Source organism: Nothoprocta perdicaria, unplaced genomic scaffold, assembly GCF_003342845.1.
Source record: "Nothoprocta perdicaria isolate Ctin4 unplaced genomic scaffold, notPer1 scaffold_8, whole genome shotgun sequence".
Lineage (NCBI taxonomy): Eukaryota > Metazoa > Chordata > Aves > Tinamiformes > Tinamidae > Nothoprocta > Nothoprocta perdicaria.
Window position 1 is genome coordinate 7164240 of NW_020456087.1, and position 22933 is coordinate 7187172.

General features: G+C 36.3%; 1 protein-coding gene across 13 annotated transcripts in view; it reads right to left on the reverse strand.

The window, feature by feature from the left end:
• The window catches only part of RALGAPA1 (Ral GTPase activating protein catalytic alpha subunit 1), a 114821-nt gene that overhangs the window by 69048 nt on the left and 22840 nt on the right, over positions 1–22933 (reverse strand). For 5 of the 13 annotated variants that reach the window (XM_026051731.1, XM_026051744.1, XM_026051733.1 and 2 more), the window contains exons 12-21: positions 22480–22617; positions 20243–20391; positions 19376–19505; positions 18361–18598; positions 17243–17404; positions 12623–12763; positions 5964–7532; positions 3939–4063; positions 1543–1759; positions 645–821 (exon numbers count right to left, since the gene is read on the reverse strand). In XM_026051731.1, the coding sequence (XP_025907516.1) occupies positions 645–821; positions 1543–1759; positions 3939–4063; positions 5964–7532; positions 12623–12763; positions 17243–17404; positions 18361–18598; positions 19376–19505; positions 20243–20391; positions 22480–22617 (3046 nt within the window). The remainder of the gene's footprint in view (positions 1–644; positions 822–1542; positions 1760–3938; positions 4064–5963; positions 7533–12622; positions 12764–17242; positions 17405–18360; positions 18599–19375; positions 19506–20242; positions 20392–22479; positions 22618–22933) is intronic. The other 8 variants (XM_026051741.1, XM_026051740.1, XM_026051739.1 and 5 more) reach the window with 3 other exon arrangements.

The window sequence follows — 22933 nt, forward strand, 5'->3', positions numbered from 1 at the left end:
TTCAAGCTCATGAACTCAGGCTGTGAAACAATGATTTACTTCTTAGCAAGTTTACTTTTTTCATGTCAAAATCAGGGAAAATACAAGAAGAAAATGATATTCTTAGTTACATAAATAGAAACCAATCTTACATAGTTAAGTAGTTAATATTTTGCATATCGAAAGCTCCCAGTTTCACAACAGACAACCGTGAACTTAAGATAAGCGTATATTTAAGAATTCCATAAGGTATGGGTGGTTTGAAGGAGCATTGTATACCACAGCCTTTCCAGTTAAAAAAATTATAAAATCCCACTAACTGAAAATCAGCTGTTTTGCTAACAATAACAAAAGATCTTAACACTGGTAAAGATCTAGCATATACTATGTAGTACAGCTCTCTCCTGTATAGATTTTCCAATGGTAGGTTTAAAATATATTTAGCACCAAGCCAAGCATCAAGTGAGTGACTAAAATCAGACAAAAGTTCTCCATTTGGGTTACTTCACACAGTAGTTTTCACTTACAATCAAAAATAACTGAAATCTAACTATCATCTTATACTGAATATAGATTCATTGCAAAAGCTGAAACCTGTATTCTTCAGGATGGGTGGAAAATTTCTGTAATAAATACTTTTTTTTTTCTTTTTTAAACTACTTTACCAGTAATAGTTGCAGCTTCAGCAGACAATGGTTGCTGATTGAGACTACTTGTTTCAGAATCTATATGGAGTGTAGTTAAACTGGCCACTTCTTGCTCCTCTGCACTCTGTTGCTGTCCTGAAATTGCATCAACTTCAGTGGAAGCTGGTGTCCCAGCCTCAGTGCCAAAGCTGAAATCTGTAGGATGAAAGTGCCGTATTAAACAACCTAAAAGTATCACTAGTACAAAATATGTAAACTGAGCACTTTCATAACTCTCCATGTAAAACCTGTGTATGCATCTTTTACGTTACCAGTAAATAGCTGCAAAAATTAAATAAAATGTAAAGACAGAAATTAATTTACTATTATGAATATTATTTCTCTCACAAAACTGTAAATGAACTTTTCCAGAGGAAATTCCTATTGCATATTCTGTATTCTGCTAGCTGCTAAGGACATACCTAAGCAATGAGAAAAAAAGTAAAATAATGGCAATGTATGTGAAATAATTTGCTGGCAAAATTTATAACCCGAAGGAAACATCCAACTTTTTAAGAACACGTCTAACTAAAAATAATTTCTAACTAAAAATAACTGCTTCTGCCAAAAAGGAGAAAATGTCATGCTGAAATACAGTTTAAACAGCATCACTTAGTTACATAACATCTAAGATACCTAAAACTTGTAATTTCTTCAGAAATACTTCTACTATATAAAACTATTTGTCTCTTACATAACACGTGAAGTCGTAACTCTTACTAAACCAGATATGTGGTCTTACAATAGCCCCTTCGCATGTACAAGAAAGGAAAGAGACTAATGAAAAGCACAAAGTTTTAGAAATAAAAGCATAATCCATTCACAAAGCTAGTGTAGGTGACAGCGTCAGGAAGTCACTTTTGGAAAATGTACTTGCTTTCGAACTTGCGGCCGTCGTACTGGAAAGCGCTGAAGGAGTCGGAGTGGCTGTCTGAGCTGATGAGGTCGCTGCTGCCCGCGCTGGCCGGCGACGTCCACTCCGAGGGAACGCCCGGGTCGTCTATGGGGCGCATTTGGTTCTGCTTGTTCAGGATGTCAGGAAGGTCTTTGGGAACTTCCAGGCTGCCAGGACTACTACCTCTTCTTGTCACATTCTACAAATTGAAGAGAATTGAAGTATTTCAAAATCTCTGAAGGCATGTTTATACATACATAAGGGAAAGTAATCAACTGCACACATAGCTGAGACTTTCCAAAACCCCAAACAGGCAGCAGCAAATGAAGAACACACAATCACAAATTCTTTACTTGCACAACAAATTTTGGGGCATATAGCAAAAAAGACTAGGATTCAGATCAACATGTGCTGCTCATGTATTCAGTAAGGCTTACGAGAGAGACACAGAGGAAAAAAAAGGCCTGTTATCTTCAAGCTATGTCCAATTTACTAAGGAAAACTTATTACCCTTGGTTCCAGACACAAGCGGGAGAAAGAAAAAAAAATATCAAGGAAACTGATAATTTTTGGCTTGTAGGCTGCTATGCTATAAGCAAAAACTCTATGTAAACGCAAGGTCCTAATTTTCTCACGGTTCTAATTCTCTCGCGATTAAGCTAAAGCCTCACTATTGACTAGGACAAGAGAGAGCATATAGCAGAAAGGAAGATATAGATTTGCTCTTCTAAAAGCTGTTGTTTACTCAGAGTCTCTAAGTCAGTCTAATCATAGACACAACTGTTATCTTGAGGGAGAGCAGAGATAAATGTAGAAAAGCAATTTTATCAAACAGCTTCAATCTCTGTGGATTAAAAATTAAGAGACTAAAAGCAACTTCTTTTTGTGTTAGGCCCAGCCACTTTTCTGCTCTTTTCTTACATTATTTTCTCCTAATTAGAAATTTACTCAGCCTGACATGTCATGGGGTTTTAGCATCGCTTAGACCTAACCATGCAAAACATCTTCGTAACTTGGGCCTTTGTTATAAAATAGAATATCAGTATTTGAGTGGTAGATTACAACGCCAGCGACAGGCAAAGTGTTGATACTGACATTCCTTATCCCGACTTACCTTGGTTGTGTTTTGATAGATAGGGAAAGAATCAATTCTCTAGTCTGAACTAGTGAAAATCAGTCAATATTCTCACCCATTTAATAGCACTCCGTTTCTCTCTCTCTCTTTTTTTTTTTTTTTTTTTTTTTAACTCTTCTACAACCAGCTGTGTTAATTTCTGTTTTATAAATCAGAAAAATAAATTGATACATTTTTATATATTTCCAGCTGGTCTTTCCATCTTATAATTCAGGGCTTGTTACTAAGTATATTATGCACCAACAATCAAAACTTAATAAATGTATTTTCCACACCAGAAAGAGAAGAACGTACACTTCTCTCCGGCCTCTTACCAGAAACGATGATAAACACATTTTTCAAGACTCTGAAGAATTTTTTCTTTGCTCCCTGATAACAGCAACTAAACTACTTGTTTTCAGCTTTCTGTATAAGTATTTAGTGAAAAGACATTTTCAGTTAAAAAAAATATATCTAAAAGAAATCTATGCAAAAAAAAAAAGAACTGGAGAACTGTGAAAGAATATACTGAAATTGCTGTCCATTCTGTTCTTCACTGACAGAGTTTTTTAATGTTTCCTCTTTCATTGCTAGTTAATAAAAAAAACATATCTTTTCTAATCATTTGTTTTGTTCTATAATGACTGAACAGCATCCTGAAATTCTTGGCTTAAAAAAAACCTATTCCAAACTGAAAAAACACCCCAAAACACAAGACCTTCCTGGAAAAGTGCAGGAAGACAGGGTAAGAAAAAGTATTTCTGCAAGCAAAAAGCTGCCTATGCTAAATTATTTTACTTCTGCAAGTGAAATAAAAAGAAATGCAGGAAAATGAGGTGACAGGCTAGCTTTGGAATCTGTTGCACTGATTAAACTTGTAGAGGACAGATCATAACATCACATCAAGGATGGCAATTTTACATACAAATTACGATCCTGAAATACTTGTGTGGAAAAATCTTTACCTGTAAAATTAAAACCATATATTTCAATAAGACTTTTCATCCAATGGTTACTTACATAGTGCTTACACAATGCAGACTAAAAAAATGAAAATACAAATAGCATAAAATGGCACATGCGACTTATAAGCTTATGTCAAAACGACTTAAGTTCAAGAACTAATTAAGTGATATTCTTAACCCTTTCTGATTCATAAAATGCAGAATGAGATGTTTTCCTAAAGTGATTGATCTATGATGTCATTTGTAAGTACAAACACACAAGCAAGCTTACACAGTGAAACAGAAGTTTAAAAGCTTACCAGTGCACTCCCACTGCGGAGTCTCTCAGCTATAAATTCATCCATGAGGTCAGGAACATTTGCATTGCTACTGCCAATATCACTATCAATAGTGTGCAGCTTTTGACTCATGTCCTCTCTATTAGCTAAAAGCAAATGAATGACTGTATATAGTAAAGAATGCATCAACACATTAAAAAAAAAGATAATGAATTAAAAAACTAATTAATAGAAATTAAAAATTAAAAAAGGCAAACATGCATTTTAAGAATTTCCTTCTTTTTATACAGATTGTACTTCAAGAAATTAGTAAAACTTCTTTTTCCCACTAAGCAGGTGTTAGTCAATCTCCAGTATAACCTCACAGAGCAAGAAAGCTTATAGATAAGCACTACTTAAAGTTGTTAATGCTTGCTTTAAGGATACAGCATATATTCTTCCTCCATATCACAAAAAATAAGTAGCAAATCCTAAAAAAATTATATGATTCCTACAGATACTCCTTCTCCATTGCATTCCTAATGAAAAACAATATAGTGGAAAAAGTACACTAAACTGCAAAATATAATAACGACAAATGTCATTGTGACACTGTATCACAGTTAGGATAAAGAGTGCAAAAAAAAATCTCACGTAACAAAATAACATGCTACTACATGGAATGAAAATTCAACCTCTAGATGGTCAATGATTATGAACAATTAATTAAGTTCTCTCATTTGTCAGTTTTTGTTTTGATATGATTACATATGTAATAAGATTTATAAATTCAGAATTAGTTGCAACTGTTAGTCCTGACTTGACTGTCTTAGCCTATAAATTTTCACTTTATCCCAATTCACTTTAAGAATTTTTTTTTCCTCAGCGTCACGTTTCAGATTCTAAATAAAATTCTACATTTTCTTCTAAAATGTATTTCTAAAGATTTCCTTTCTGGAATCTCTTTCGAGGTCTCTATTCTGCAGAGAAACCAAGTGCTTTGAAGGCCTGGCTCTTTCAGAAGCAGGACCAGACTTCCTCCCAGCTGTCACGGTGCTGTGCTTACAGACACTGCCCTCCGGTGGCATTAACATCTCAATGCAGGATGCGTTACAGAATCCTCTGTTAATCATGCTAGCATAACAGTGTGAAAAAAGAAAACCTGCATTACTGCTGAAAGTTAATTTATTGTTCATTTGAGGTTATGTCGGATGTGAACTAAGACAATGGATATTAGAGCGACAGCCTTAGTCTTTTGATCTGTCCATAGAGGTCTCAGAGTTGGCAGGAAAAGGACTACGAGGAGACCTTCATGAACATCCATGAATCCAAGAAAAATAGAAAGCAATGGAAGATGTTGCCAAGATGTAACTGCATCCATTTGGATAAATGCATAGAGAAAGGCCTAAAGCATGTTTTGAAAATGATTCAAACAAAATAACATGATCAGATTCGAGAACTGTTATAATGAAATCATCCATGTAAGAGGAGATTCTTGGTTTTTTGTCTTTAATTATGTAGACTGACTTTCAAATTTAAATTTGAGGGACTTTTTTGTTTTGGAGGAGGAAAAGGAGAAGGAGGAGGAGGAGGAGGAGGAGGAAGAGAACACACTAAATGAACCAGAAATATAATTAGTTCAACCTGGCTGGTCGATAGCCAGGTCTTTCTGACAAACAAACAACAGTCTGGTAAAAAGTGCACATGCCAATCATTCAGTAGGCTGCATTTAAAGGCTCTGCATAGCCCATGAGAATGGGAAACTCTCAGGACTTCAATCCCTTGTTAGGTCATTTACTGCCTCTTCCTCTTCCCTAACTTGATGGTCTTCAGCAGCAAAGAGGTTTAACTAAATGTCTTTAAAAGGGAAATTAGTAATTTAAAGTATGTAAAAGGAACTTATGCTGGGAGAAAAATCAGCTGGCCACAGGCGCATGCATAACCAAACAGGGAAAGCAGTGATCATCCCAAAGCCTTTTGATTGCTTATCAGAGCTTGCTTCATTTGCATTAAGCCAAACTGGTGCTGCCTTTCTCCTTTTGCGCTCTGCACACTGTTAGTGCTCACCTGCAGCTCTCCTTCCAAAATAGCCCATTACATGACTGTACAGATCCCTCAGTGGAGCCTCTGCTGGCATTCTGTTCTGCCTCTGTGGGGAAACATTGGCCTTCGGCTTCGAAAGAGCATGTACAACAGTTTTATAAACACCACCCAGGGAGCCCTGCTGTTGTGCTGTCTCCTGACCTGTCGACCTAAACGTGCTACGACTATGGAACTGATTAACTGCGATACCTTCTTTTGGCAACAGGGCTGCTTGGGTTTCTGTAGATTCCTTAATTTGCTTGCTACCAACTGAAGCAGCATTGATCACATCTAGAGGTCTATAGATTCCAGGCCTAACCAGCTCCACGGCAGCTGATGAGCTGGTGCTTGTGCTGGTGCTGCTGTTGTTGCTACCACTGCCACTACTGCTGAAGCCACTGAGTTTACGAAGTCTTGCTTTCCAAGGGGCCTCTTTGTTCTCAAGAGGATTGTAAAATTGAACTGATTCGGTAGATGGTCTAAAAGTAACGTGAACACTATTTCTTTTCTTAGTCGTTATTTTCATGATTTTGGCCCTGTGAGTTACTGTTTCAGATATACTCCTTTTAGTTGGTGAGAGTTTGCTTGTGCCTGTAGTGTGAGCCATCTGAGGGTTAACTTGTGCTTTAGGAAGAACTTTCTTTGCATGCATAACACGTGAGTTGGTTATTTTCTCGTTAAACTGGGCACTTTTATTCTTTTCAGCTAATGCTGCTTCCACAGCTAAATCTACTTCAACTTCAGTGGCAGTTTGCCTGTACAGATATCTCTTCCCTTCTTTGCTATTAGGGCTACTTGACCCGTGATCAAAGAGGCTTTCAGATTGTTTATCAATATTTAATTGTTTGGCTTTATCAAGTGCTTGATTTCTTGTAAAATTGTCTACTTGAGTAGGTGCAATATTACTTATAAAGCCACTTTGGTTTTGCTCTAGATGCAGCTCTGTGTTATCAGCTCTTTCTGCAACAGTGGTGCTATTCACGCATTGACCGGTCTGATCTCTATTTTCTAATCCATCCATCGGTAATCTATCATTCCTATTTACTGATGTATCAACTTCGTGAGCAGAAGCCTCACATTTATCTATCTCAAAGTTACCGCAAAGTTCTTCTTTTTCTTTAAGATATTCTCTCAGAGAGGAAAGAAGATCATCTTCACCTTCAAGGTCAACATATTGGCTTTGTTCAAAGGCTGTATTTGCAAATCCTACCGGCCCTATTAAATGACAGAGATGGTCATAAATACTATCCCCAACTTCCAAGGAGGACTCTCTGCTATTTGTGTCAGTAATATGGCTTTCAGTGGATCTATGCATTGAAGAGGTCTCAGTGGAACTCTGTAAGCTTGGAGCATGATGGGATGAACTGTCAATGACAGGAACTGCACCTTTGGCTCGTTCAACTGCAAATGGTTCCAGGATGTCAGAGGTGCTGCTACTTCGTGGCAGCGGCTGTTCCTCATTCAACGCACCAAAAACTTCACTTGGAGTATCCTCACTCTGTGAAAAGTGTCTGACTCGAGATGGGCGCGGAAGAATTTGAGCATCGTCAATGTCTGTAGGAAAAAAGTATATGTAATACGCACTAAAATACACACACAAAGATAATACTGCTTTACCACTACATCTGAATTATGTGATTTAAAAAGCCAGAAAAGTCCAGAGCCTTAAGTACAACCAAAATACTTTTCCCAGCACTAGAGTGTTAAAAACATACACACATAATATCCAGTACAGAATGTAATATAAATGAGTTAGACCATCAGAACACAGTTTAAATGTTAACATGCATGAAAACAGACAGTGAGATCATGGAACATTTGGAAATGCAGTTAAAGCTAGGGCTGTGCCAATAAATTCAATAACTCAACTTCTTGTTCAAGAAATCGTTACCTGGAATATAAATCAGCACACAAATTAGAATAGTACAGTAGTACAGGTACAGTAGTACCCTTCAGGCAATTTAAATCTTCAGAAATACACAACTCAAATGAGAACAAGTAGTTTTTCCAGAAAATTAATTGTCTACAGAAATGTAAAGCTATCACTTTTTTATAACTTGCATGACTGTATATAAATTACTAAAATATCAGGAAGTGTAACATCATATAATTACGTATATTATGGCATATGAAATACAGCGTATACCTGAAGACTTAATAATTTTCAAAAATGACACAGAAGAGTTGGGCCTATACGTCTATAGTTTTCAAAATGAAAACTGAACACTAAAGAGACCCTCTCTTCCTTCTCCCAGTATTACTCAAGTAAATTTAACAGTCGTAAGAATTACCGAATGAAGGACCCACTACTGAAACAATCCTGCAGATGCACAACAGTTAACATTAGAATAAACCCACTTTCTTTCATGAAAGTCCAAGAACTTTTGCTATGACCATTTAAATTAGTGATGCCTTGTCTCTGTTGAGACTGCTGGTATGTCAGCATCAGCACAAGTCAGAGTTAACTGCAATGAAGGCTGCAGTTCCAATATGGATCAGCTAGGAAATGTACAAAAGTGTCAGCCCATTCCACATCCATCAAAACGAGGATCCATTACACTCCTCTCCTGATTTCCTAATAGGCCAAAGGGAACACTACACATCCTGAAATGCCTCATGTTGGCAAGCCTAAGCATCTCTTACACACACTCCAACTAATTACAGGATTTCAAGCTACCCCAAGCAGTTTTTTTTATAGGTTAGGCACTTGAACATGAAGATTAAAACATCTTCCTCGATTTTATGTCAATTCATTTTTGATAGGATCCATTATTGCCCAGACTTCCTTTTTACTACCTACAACTTTACAAGTTGTAGATAAGCTGTTATGTCAGGAAAAACAATAAAGAGCCTAAAGGAACACCATCATGATTTTCTTGCCACAGTAACAACCACCAAACTTACCTTGCTGGTCTCCCTACAAAGATTTCTCTTCAGGACTGCAACAGTGATCTTACAGATCTTAACCAGAACACTCCAAAATGTATTTTAAGCCCCTTCCCTTCTCCCAAATCTGATTTGCTGTTGTCAAAGAAGCTATGTGGCATTCAAGTATTTTAATTACTTTGCGGTAATGCATACCTATCACAATAAAATATAATTATGATAATCTGAAATTGTCTTAAAAACCTGCATTCAAGTATTCCTATCTTTCTGAGAGAGTTAGAGCTGGAGCTGAATTTTCATATTTTCTTTTTGAGCAAAGCATATATTCTGGATGAAATTGGTATGTTTGTTTGTAACCAAACAGATAAGTCACTTGAAGATGAAAAGCAGTATTCCCATGCTCAATTATTCAGGGGAGTTGTAATTAAAAAAAAGTTTGAGACCCAATTTAAAAGCAGAGAAGAAATTGAGGTCAGCATTGAAAAAGAAAGTACACATCCAAGCTCTTTCAGAAAGTAACCATGAAGTGACAATTGCCATATATTGCATAATTTATCATCCCTTTCCTTCCTATTCAGTTTTGAACAGCAGCAGATTTCTCAACAATACTCCTGCCCAATATATTAAGTATGAATTAACATACACTGACATGAACAGTGTCTCTGACCAGTTAGAACTGCTGCTCCAACTCTACCGACTGAGGCAGATAGTGACACAACTGTTTTGCTCGTATCATGCTCTCAAGGCTTTCTTTGCAGTTGTAAGACAACGATCTCTGTATGAAAGCACTGATTGTAGACCATCCAGCCCAAAATATGTTATATTTGATACATACATATATAGAGATGATACATTGATCGCATCTTGAGCCCTCAATATGCATCTTTTACATGTTTCATATATTCAACCTCATAGACAACTAAAGCACCAGCCTGAAGATTGCACACTGTGCATACATGCAGTGAGGATGATTTCCTAGGATGTAAAACATGAATATTGGATGGAGAATTCTAAAGATATGCATACCAAGCAGCTCCACCCATTGAAACAAATTCAGCTAGATTTATTTCAATGTTGATCCAGTATTACTTTTAGGTGTTCAGTGACTAGCACGTACAACTAGGCAAACATTTTCAAACAAACATATTGGATTTACACCATAAGAAATTTTCTTTTCTTTCTTTTTTTTTTTTTTTTTTTTTTTTTTGTAAAAGAGGAAGAAATTAAGGAAATGAAAAATATGCTATGTTACTAAAATAAGAGCACTAGAAATACAGGCAATGTTTAAAATTCAAAGGAACAATATTCCTGGCAATCATGGCTCATAATTGCATAGTGGTACAGATCAAATTGGGATGCCATCAACTCCTAAACAGTTTTCACCACCTACCCTGCAATTGTGCCCCAGAAAGCATATACAGATATGGCATGGTACATGCCTCTAAAGAAACACCGACCTACCTCCTCAAGGTGATATTACAGAGAAGAGATTAAAATTAGTGATTTGTAGCCAATATCACCTGATTGCAACTCACCTTAACCTAACGCTTACTACAGAATAAAGTTGTTAAGGCATAATATTTATCTCCCTCTCACATTAGTTTTTCCTCCAATTCTTTTAGTCCCAACGCACAGGAAACATCTCTCACTTGCAGTTCTTTAGTCTGCAATGTGCTCTGTCTCTGTCTACTCTTCCTCTTCCTTCTCCTCCACCTGCAAATTGGTTGTCCATTGCTTCTGCAAGCCTTGCCTACATCTCACCAAGAATATTTCTTTCCGTAGGGAGTTCTGTAACCGCACAGTCTTGTAGCAACACAAGGAACCAACACTACCAGAAATTAAGTGTATTTAACTGGTTATCCTTTAAAATTCAGTCTTACACATTTAAAGGATTCTAACAGCTTAAAAAGAAAGCTCTTAAGTCACAAATTTCCACTTTCACTTTCTGAATCCCAAATAAATTTCAACCTGGAGATTTTGCACTTTCATTAATCTACTGACTACTGACTKACCTTCAAACAAAAGCATTTTAAGCCTATAAATAACACTGTAGGGTATTCTGCCTTCCTTCTGAAAGCTAATACACTGTACTGTACATGTGGTGGAAGTTTTGGTAGAAATGCTTTCTTTTTGGCTAGCTGGCAAGCCTGGCTAGCATTCAGTGAGTCACTGTTTCAATACCTAGTTTTGTAAAAAGCTAAAAGGGAGCTGAATATTACTTGAAAGAATTTGAACAAGATTTGGGCATCCTTTTCCTTTAGGATTATTTGAAATATCCTACTCTTTGAGTTGTGTTGGTCCTGAAATCAGTTTYGGATAAGGGGTATCCATATAATCATGATATAAGAGGAGTCACAGCTTGCTAATTATCATCCATTACCTAAAGCATGCTGATGACAAAGACAGTTTAATTACTTCTCAAATTATAAAGCTGTACATCTGGGGACAGAAGGCTTTCAAAAAAGAATATAATCACTGTATGGACAAAAGGGAAGGAAAATGACAAAGCTCCGTGTTTAAAAACAAAACAAAACACACAGAAAAGAGGAGTGTGTGTGAGAGAGTACCAAAAATACAGGAAAACAAAAGAGCAAAGCACACTCTGATCCAGTGCATAGTTTGTTCTTCCAACTGCCACCCTCTCCCAGAAACACTACACCACTTGCTTTTCTTCACTAAGTTATTTAGTCTTCTGTTAAGGTTCAAGATTCTTGAACATATGATGAAGCTGCTCCAAAAAGTGCCTATTTGAGGCTTCTCAGAACAGGCAGAGGTCTAGGGGCTCTTTCTATGCTAGAACTGCAAAAATCTTTAAGCTTCACTTTTCAAAATGCCACTGGTTGTGCTATTTTTATGCCAGACTGATGTTGATGAAAAAGATAACAGCAAAACAAACAAACCAACAAAACCCAAGTCATTTGGGACACATCAGAAAAAGGAAGTAAGTCCAGAAACACGGATAATAAATTTGACTGCAAAACACCACTTGTGTATAACCATACCCAGCCTTAGCCAAGGCAGGATAAATCAGCTATTTGTGACTACATGAAATGATAACAGATGATTCCCTCCTGCAAGATCTTCTTTAAGAATTGAGCTTTTAAAAGCAATGGCAGCCAAACTGACCTTTAGTTCCTACTAGGCTCTCTGTGTATCCAAAGAAAGCTACTGTCAAAACTTCTGGTCAGCCATCCTGCAGGTCAAACATCATTTAATGATAAGCTACAATCCTGTGCAAAATGTATCATTTGGGAAACCAAACCAAACTATATGCTTCAGAATTCAAAGGTAGGTAGGTAATTTTTACATTTATATATATATATTTATATTAATGCGAAACCGGTATATTGTAAAACATACTACATTGCTTCTTCGAACATTCTTTTTTAATGATACTTAAACTGTATCATTGTATCATGACTGTCCACATCTATAACCATGATTTCAAAACTTTATGCAGAAAGATTCTTTTTATCACAAGTCAAACTAAAATGACTTCCATCCAGAGATGTCTCTGATTTTCGCTTTTATGATAGCAAACATTGGCACAGCACTAACTTCTAACAGTTCCAGAATGAATTGCAAATATAGCATGGTATTTCATGTAACTCAACATGTTCATTCTTAATCTCTTCCCCTCTCCCTCCCCTCCCCCAAGTATTTTTACTTYGAGGAATTTACTGATTTAGCAGAATTTGAAAGCAGAAGAGTTAAAAAAGTGATAAAGGGGGTGCAGAAATTAGCAGAGGTGGCACTACCTGAAAGCTCATCAGAAAGGGGAGTGAGAACAATATCAGGCAAGAAGGGTTTGGAAGTATGGATCAGAACAGGAGCACTTTTAGCACTGCGTATATAGGCCGATGGCAGAGCACATTCACCAATGGATCGGCTTCTCATGGCTTTAAAAAGGAAAAGAAAGAAGTGGGGAAGGAAAAAAGAAGAGTGACTATAATGAAAGGCTTGTGTCACAGAAAAAGCAGCAACAGAGAAAACAAAGATAAAAAGGAAGAAAATTTCAAAATTAAAACATTTCAGCACGGCAGATTTTGGCAGAGCTGTAGGAAAGAAAAAAAATCAGTGTACACATAAGACATTTTGAGTTTTTAACTTTTATGTAAAGCAGCAACAATGCCTTTATTATGACTATTATAAAGATTTTGCATTAAAAAAAAAATCAAGAAAGTAACATTCTTTTTTTCCATTGCATCAGGGGTTGAAAAATCAAAGTTAAGCAACACTGCACAAGCATTCAGAACTTGAAATTTTCCAACTGAAAACATAACATATATGTTTGTATTTTTCTAGGTTTTTTTGGATACTCCTGAACAAGTATTTCTGAATTTTACACATATTCATTATCTTTAATACAAGATTTTCCAAGAGAATGAAAAATATTAAGAAAACAATAAATTCTGCCTGTAGAAATTTCCAGGACAACATGATACAGTTTTACATAAAAATGAAGTGATTTAAAAGAAATGGTGAAATGGTTTGTCAAGAAACCTTTACTGCATTAACTTCTGGATTTTAATAGCTATCTTGAAAAGCTAGTTCACCTTTTCATCTCTTGCCAACAGCTCATTCCTACAGAAGGAGAAGCTTACATAAGAATTTTGGCATTGAGGTTGTATTTGCGGCTTTTCCAATAGGTTTAAAAAGAATCCCTGCATATCATTGGTTTTCCTTTGACAGAGTATCAACAAAAATAGATACAACACTCCATTTCAAAGAACAGCTACAGTTCTTCAAAAAGTTTTTGAACAAAAAAAAGTTTAAGTAATTGCCCTTGCAAATTCTTGTGAATTTGATAATTATTTTAAAATAAAAATTTTGGGAAATTTCAGCACTTTACATAACACTAACCAATTTTTGAATTCTGTTGTATTGATATTTTCAATAAAACATGGAATATATACTTAAAATCTTAGTGTACATGATCTGATGGGAATCAGAAGTACATGAATGAAAAAGTAAAAGTTGAGCAAGTCACACCTGTAAATTCAGTTCAAGAATTGTCGCTAGCACACCAACATGCAGAGAACTGCGGGAGCCAATGTATGCAGAGCAGAAAACACATTTGACAAATGCAGCACAACTTAAGCAAAGCCTTATCATCAGAAAGAAAAAACAGTTGAGGTTTTTTTTTTTTTTTTTTTTTTTTTTTTTTTTAAGATTGAAGCCATTTGCTACTAGACTTAGTTCATACAAAAGAAATCAACTTAATTCTGCTGCCAAAGATGCAAGTATGTGGAAGGTTTTATTTTCTATTTAAGAGAGACGATATTTAAAAACAGGACACAATGATAGATGCATTAAAGGCATCATTGTGCATCTTAAAAATGCAAGAGGAAAAAAAAAATCAACTACGCACTAAATAAACAAAGCTTTTGAGACTGGATACTAGGTTSATAGCAAGTCTTAAATGGAAGGATCCCTTGTAATTTGGGATTCTTCCCACCTTATTACTTTGATCCGAACAACGGAGGCAGAACAACCCATTTGCAATTAGGAAGGTAGAATTTTTAAAGCAATTTTAAAGGAAAAAATTGTAGGTTATTATTATCAAAAGGAAAATTAATTTTGAATGTTACGAAAGGAAAACGTGATGTCATATTCAAATAAGCAGTCAAGCAGAGGCAGACTACYGCCAGAATGTGGAATAGATACTTTTAGAGTTCAAACCTGTGTTGCTTCCCTCTGCTTTGCCAGTGCATTCCACAGAGAAAAATTAAAATACAAACCATAATTTGCCTTCCACATGGAAGGTGTGAGGCTGGAAAGTGGAAGTAGAGAACAAAGCAAGAAAACAGACTGCCATCCTCGATGTTGTTTTTTGTTTTGGCCTGTTTCACCCTGGTAACTGTTTGGGGCTGAAAATCACATTTCATCACCTTATGTACAGACAAAARGAGAACTATGAATTAGTAAACTCTGTCTGATGCAATACCTTTACAGGAAGAGAATCTGCTGCCAATGCTGCATATTCCACTTCTAGGCCATGATAAGATTTTTCAACCCATATGCATACTATATTTAAAGGCCCTTTTCCAAAAATCACTTTACATAAGTGTAGGTTAAAAATGTGCACATTGCATACCAGAAAAGCTGTGGTTTTTATCTGAGTAAAACACACACACAAACTTGGTGCGCAATACTTGTGTGCTGGCATGAGGATGGCTCAGAAATAGAGGTGCACAGATGTACACAAAATGTGTACAACAACAAAAAAAAAGAGATAAAAAAGAAATCCCATTTTTGCTTACAATAATATATTCAACATGCAGATACTCCAAAGCCAGACTTGAGTATACTACTGATAATTAAAGGAAACATACTGCATATCAAATACCATGCAATGCATCTGAGGTCTGACTCAAATCCAAACTTAGCWTGCGACATTAGAAAGGATCTGACCAGGAAAACGTTACATAGAACTTTTTACTTTGTGTTTGCAAACCATTTTTTTTTTGTTATATGACCATGTTTTACCTGGCACAGAATAGGAAGCACCTGAACAGCTCTTTCAGCAGACCTGACAGACAGCAAGCAGCTGTTTGTAGATAGTTAAGACCCTGGTGTATGCTATGCTCCACTGACATCTTAACTGAAGGGTTTGTGGTTCTGCCTCTGGCCACTTCTTTGGGGCCTTTCACCCTTTAAAATCACTCTAATAATACTGAGATGCTTGTCCACAGGTGTTCTATAGCATGAATAGAGTCAAAATTTTTACTGGCTACAGTGCTACAAAATTGACAAATATCAAATATGTAACATGACTGAATGAAACAAAAACAAGTRAAAATACAATGAAACTACAATCAGATCGGTTTGCTGCTAACCAGATCAACACACAGCTTGATGAGGACAGATTCCAGTGATTGAGGGCTTAAGTCATACAARTAGCAATAGCAGCAAAAGAAATAAATTCATAAATTGACCAAAGAACAGTACCTTCTCACAGAATATCTGAATATACTTTGAGGAGAAGAAATTTTAACCTGCTTAACACAATGAAGATGCAAAGCAAAAACACTGCAAGTTAGCCAGACTATCTACAGAGAAGCAGAAACTACATATAAGATATCTTGTGACCTGTTAAAAAAAACCCGTTCAGTCAAAATAGAAGCTGTCAGCATGAGATACAGGGAAAGCAGTGTAGCATTTGGGCATGTGAAAATGTCAGGCATTTTTGGAGTAGTGGCTTCCTTTGCTCTTGTGTCTGTACTGCTTTAGCACAATCAAGTCTCCCACCCGCCCCGGCAAAAGCTTTTAGATATTACTAGTAAACAAATTTTAAAATGGAACAGCGGCATTTTCCAGTATAATCAAACATGCATATTGGGCAAATAACTTCTGTTACTAAAAAAAAAAAATCTAAATTAATTGCAAAGATTTTTGGAAAAGGGAAGAAAATGTTAATTTCTGAAAAGCTAWCAACACACAAAAGAGCAAATATGCCTTCCTGGTTAAAGCTGTGTCAGAATGTACCTGSTTCCAGGAAGCATCAGTGAAATAGCAACACACAATGACTGAAGCCAAAATACTATTATAATGCTAGTGAAAAACCAAGAAATACTCTTTTTTCCTTTTTTTTTCCCCTTTTTTTTTTCCCCTCCACCCTTTTTTTTTAACACATGAACGTAAAATCACTGCAATTTTCCTTTGCTTATTGGGTAGCATTGAGATCTGAGAGCCAACAGAGTAAGGGAAATTGCAGTACAGTTCATGTTAAAATATTCTGAGCAAATTACATAAATGTTAATGTGTCTTCTTTTGAGTAATCCACCTAGAACCTAGAACAGTCTTGCATCACTCATTTCTAACATTATAAAGAGTATCTGCAAATAATGAACTTCAGAAATATATCACTTCAGGAATGGAGAACTGCACACATTGGTGTCCATCTTTCATTTAAGCAAGTTTCAGGACACAGCCAAAGACTGTACATATAAATATTTCTCCCACTTTTTTTCGCATAATTGCAAAGCACACTACAATTTTTTTTGCAAAATGTATGAAAATAAGCATTTCAAAAGGCTTCCATTGGCTACCTATCCATACCACTTCTCAAACTCTTCCAGCTTTTCCTCACACACATACAACTGCATTTCTAACACATCTTAAGTGTGACCATGTGATCAAACTCATTAAGAATTTCAATAACTGCATTATTTACACTTGTACTAACTCTCAATTTAGTAACCATATTCAGCTATCCTCAAAACACGTCAAGACTGTACAACATACACCTACATATCTAGGTAGTTACTGGAGAAAGCAAACATTTGTGGAAAGCAGTTATCTACGCAGCTCCAAAACCCTTGGTAATTCCTTCCCTTCCTCAAAGGCCACTCACATCCCCTTTCATGGATACATACCAACTGTCTTCTGCCGCACTATGCTTCTTGCCTTCTCTGTTCCTGGAGAACCCGTGGTCGTAGCACTGCGCTGTCTCATTGGCGCCTGTCCAGGCTGGTCACGACTCCAGCCTCTAGAAAAGGATTTATCAACAGACGACTTTTGGAATTCATGCCCAACTCCTGCAAGAATAGAATTGAAAAGCTATTTCAAATGATTAAGTGAATACATATTACCAAATATTTCCCGTCTTTCAAATATGTTCTATACAGTTCTAAATCTATTACGTTATTAAAATAAGTGTGATTTTAAAAGCTAATCAACACTCCAGCTTTTTCAGAGGCATTGGTGTTTCTGAACATTAGTGCTTAACCAATTGTGATTTTTTTTTCCCTGACCAATCAAGTGCAAAAGAACAGTTGCTGCAGACTGATAAAAATATGTTGGTATTTAAATTTTTCTTCTATCTCAATCTTCTTCGTCCCTATCAGACAAGGCACACAAAATCGCATGATAAAAACCATCAATTCTGGAAGTTTTGGGTTTTTTTCTAAAAAAAAAATCAAAATGTTGTTAAAATAAAAACGGTGCTGAAACATTTTAACATGAAAGGTAAAATGAGGAAAAAGAGGAAAAAAAGAAAAAAAGGATGATGGCCTTAGAGAACAAATATTTTTGGAAACTCATAAAAAAGAGTCCTAGGCATGCTTGATCTTTTATCAACATTCATAAGATTTCAGAATCAATATTTCAATTATATTTACAATACCCACTTACTATCTAGTTAATTTTCACCAGGTATGTAATCTTTGTCACTTTCAGGAAGCTGAGATTGGGACTCAACTATTTAATTGCGTTGTTAAAGGAGATAACATATGATAACAAAGGAGATAGGCTTAAGTCTGCAAATCTTTAAGGATTACATTCCACGTATGCTTAACTACCTACAGGACTAAATTGCTAAATTAGGAGTTTTTGTAGGTTCTAAAAGGCAGCCTCATCCTGGAGAGGCTCAGTAATTTCAGGTGACAGAGATGCCTACTCAGGTGCACTAAAAAGGCTGGATCCCCTTCTGCTGTGTCCAGCATCTCGTTTCCCCGTCTCAGATTCACATGATGCACATACAGTCTTGTCTTACCTTTGCCTTTGTGCTTTTTCTGCTTTTGCTCACTTAATTTATCCAATGGCAAGTCACTGAGGTCCAGGCTGTACAAGTTTCTAGCTAACACCTTAGTTAGTGTCTCCATGGTCAGTGACCACTCAGTGGCCAGCTCTTCCCAGTACGTCAGTGATGACATTACAGAGAGCAAGTCATCCCAAAGTTCCCGAGAGATGTACACATTCAGATTYGCCTTGATCCAGGCCACTATAAGTGTCTAAAACAACAAAGTGACAAAACTTAGTTTCCCATCTTAAGATGCTAACATTCAAATGTTAAAGCTTAAAAAGAAGTTTCTAAGTATTATGGAAATTTTGTGATAGCCCTAGTAACGCTTTTCTCACTGGAACATGTTGGCCTTTTAAGAATTATCAAGTTGCGTGCAAAYGTGGGTATCTGACTTAGCTAAAGTAACAAACTGGTTTGATTCCTAAGAAATCCTGTCATATCTTAAAAGTATTGCCAAACAGTTTAGTAACAAAAATCATTTCTGACTGCATTCATGCATTTCCTGTCTTTTCCCTCCCCTCTACCAAAGAATCTGGAGACTTCAGAAGTCCCATTTACAGAGAAGTTATCACAACAGAGYTTTGCAGCTATAAGCTTTGTAGAAATCTGCTGCTGCTCAGTGCAAGGAATCATGAACGCATAAGATGGATAAGCCTGGATGACACATAAGATTCAGTACTGATTAGAGCTAACAGATTTTATTCTGCAAGAAATGCTAGCTAAAACTGTGCACATTGCCAGTTATTCCAACTCAGTTAATGGGCAGCAGTTTTAAAATGTCATAGTACCCTAAAAACAGTTGCCTGCATGTCAGTAAAAAATGTTTAGAAATTACCAGGTGTAACCAGATCTTTAAGCTACAGCATTAGCATTATCTGGGTTACATGATAAGCAATTTGTGATGACAAACCAGTCGACAGCTTTTGCTGCATCTAGCCTCCTGATCAAAATTTAAATGAATTAAAGTGAATTTATGTTAAATTACCTGGAAAAGAGGTCCTGCAAGTCTTCCTGCTAAAGTGGAGTTCTTCCTTCCTTGATACTGCAAGAAAGTTTGGGGTGGTATTTTCAGCACCGATTCTGTAACCCTGAGCAGCACAAGCAGCATCTGTTCCCTGCAAAATAACATTGGATTTTGAGCTATACATTTTGTTACACATCTGTCTATTCCAAGATACTTTTAAAGATAATAACTAAGTTTGAAATGTACCTGGGTGAATCAAACAGGACACAGTAATTACTTAACTCAGTGGTTGCTGTAAAAAGAACTACTTCCATTCATTTTCACACTTGAAATAGGAGTCTCCGTTACCCCAAAACAAGGTCACTCAAATGTCTATCACTTTCAGTGACCTGAAATTTCAGGCAAACCTTTACTCACAATTCTGTTTGGTGCCATTTCTCTCACTAGAGATGCAACTATTTAAAGGAGAGTGAAAAACAATTACTTAAAGGAGAGGGAAAAATATACAGGTATGTTTTACTGGGGGCTTTGATGCATGACCAAAACGACCTGGAAAGTCATCAGCTATTCCCTGATACTTGTCTACATGCTCTAGCTTCTGTAGTCTGCATGCTCTAGCTTCTTTTTCACTATGGGTTCCAGCTACCTCAAATTACCTAATTTTGCCACTAATTCACTTACCTCTTTTCACTCACTCACTCACGTCAGTGAATGGCCAGCCTTTTTCACTGCATTGCTTGTGATGTTAAAACCAGACATTTAACAATTTCTTTCTTGGAGAAAATAATTTGCATTGTCAATGACATCCTACTGGGCTTACAACAAACTAAACTTTCTCATTTGTCTCCATGAACTCATAACCTAAGACAAAAGCATTAGCATTCTTACCAAGTCTTCTTGTCCATAGTCACTTGTACCACCATGTGCCGGTAGATATTAAGAATGCGTTTACACATATCAGTGTGCTCGTCCAGAAGAGTTTTAATTTCATTTGCAGGCTCAAGGAAGAATATATTTGAAGAGTTTATTATAAAAACCTGTAGGTAAAAAAAGAACAAATCTTACGAGCTTGAAGCTCTTCAAACTTTTCTGCAATTTGGTTGACAATATAACAGGAAAGAGAAAAATTATGACAAATAGTAAGGTCGCATATAYACCCCTTAATATATACTAAAATATAGCTTGCTTTGATGGTAACACAAATAATGTGATGGTAACAATAATTTGATTAATTTCTTCAAGTCTTCTATAAARTGAATCTGTATACATTATAAAACAAATGGTACAGCAAACTACGCATGGCAGTTATCAACTATGAAGGATGCCAAGGTTCCAAGGTTCCCTGCCTGAAAGTCCTGCCTGCAAGCCAGTAACTAATCCAGCACAGTGTGTGATTACACTGTTTCAAATAATCATGATATACAGCATGCCCTGGTCATGACAGTGACCATATTAAGGTTTGGGAGTCTGAAGCATTCACGTCATCATGAAATGCAAGCTTTATTAGAATTAGGCAATAGTGAATATCTCTTCCAAAGCAGCTGCCTTTTTCCCTAGCAGTAATGCAAGGTAATGCCCTTTTACCTATGCTTCAAAAGAGGATAAGGTGAAACATAACAGCATCGGCCCCAGAAACTCCTTTGGATTCCTTTCACAGACAAAGATTTAGAATACAAGACACACAGATACACTCCCAATACTGAACAGGAGTTCTTGTAAATTATTAGTTGATAGTGGACTCAATTCATTCTCCCATAGGTACACTTATGTAAAACATACATGTGATTCTTCTACAGAGAAGGCAAGCAAGTGAAATTTCTTATGGTTACTTAAAGTTTCTGTAAGCTGCAGTGAATCTTCAAGTGAATGTCACTTCTGTGAATCTGTGAAGTGAGTCACTTACTCATCCTGCTAGGATAGAACATATCCCAAAGCACCATAAACTAGAAAAGCTACTGGGATTAGGGTGCTGTCAAGTTTCATTGGTCACAAATCTACTCCCTAGATACCTTACGTTAGCAAGCCTGCCAAAGGGACACATTTTCCTAGGGAATAAAAGCCACATGACAAAAATTATTCACTTCAGCAACTTGAAATCTTTTTCTACAAGATTTGACTTCCAGTCCATATGAATATATGCATGTACAGCCAAGCACAATGCTTTAACTTTATTAGCAGGATAAAAAAAAAAAAAAGAAAAAAGAAGAAGAAGACTCAATAGGAACAAATAGGACTATACTCTTTATTTTAATGTACACGGTATTCACTCTGGAGCATACCATTTCAGGCTCAAGGACAGAATCACAGAATATTTAAGGTTGGAAGGGTCCTCTAGAGATCATCTAGTCCAACCTTCCCACTCAAGCAGGCACACCTAGAGCATGTGGCACAGGGTGGCATCCAGGCGGGTTTTGAAGACCTCCAGAGAAGGAGACTCCACAACCTCCCTGGGCAGCCTGTTCCACTGCTCTGTCACCCTCACAGTAAAGAAGTTGCTCCTCACCTGGAGATGGACAGTTGGCAAACCACAGTAAATATGCTCTGAAACAATTTTAGTGGAGAATACAATATACATTATTTTAAAAAACTTTTCCTCCAGCAAATGTTAAAACAAGTTGGGTTTGTATCTGTCAGTAATAGAATTGTGAATGAATTAAATAAATGGCAACTAAAAGGCCAGAATTCTGCTTAATCTTTATTACATCTTTGCAACCTCCAATAACAGACTAACATTGACCAAACTGTTGTGTTTGAAATTCAGTCAAAACTCTCGGTATTTGATACAGTCTTAACAAAGGGTAAAAAGAGAYAAAAAGGGTAAAAAAATGCTATTAATGTAATTACAAAAAAATGAAAATCAAATCTTATCGTGCTTATGGCAGTTCAGCATTTCTACATGCTATATACACTACATTCATAAATATACAGCAAATCACTGTCATTATTCTAATATTATCTATCATCATACTCACTAAATCTCAAAAAACGCATAACGTTTAGTGATGCTTTGGAGCAGGTGCATGGAATTCCCTTTCAACACTACTACATTTTATTCCACTGATCACAAACTGATATAAAAAGCTATGCCGTGAGGGTGAAAATTAGATATAAAATCCATCCCATACCTGCAATACTGACTGCACTCCAGCTCGTACATTTTGCTCTTCTGTATCAATTTCAAACATTTTATGTGAAATATCTTGGTAACAGCCATTTCTTGCCCAGGTTGAATTTCGAACATGAGTGGAGTTCACCCCTTTTTCCTGGAAAATAACTTTTTCTTAAAATCCCATAGATTGGACATAGATTTGGACAGCTATTTTGGTTTTAAGTTGCATAGAAATGAAAAAGCAAGATCAGAAAGTTTTACAGTATGCGGACAAAATAGTTATGATCTTTCTTGGCCTTTTTGTACGTAATTTCTACATAGCTGGAATCTGGCATACTGAATAAATCATAACTTCATACTAGTTCAGAAAACCACATGAATTTTTAAGTTGAACTAATCATATAAAAAAGACCATACATACTGGAACAAACAGATAGCCCATGTAGGATCTATTTGGTCAACACTGTTTG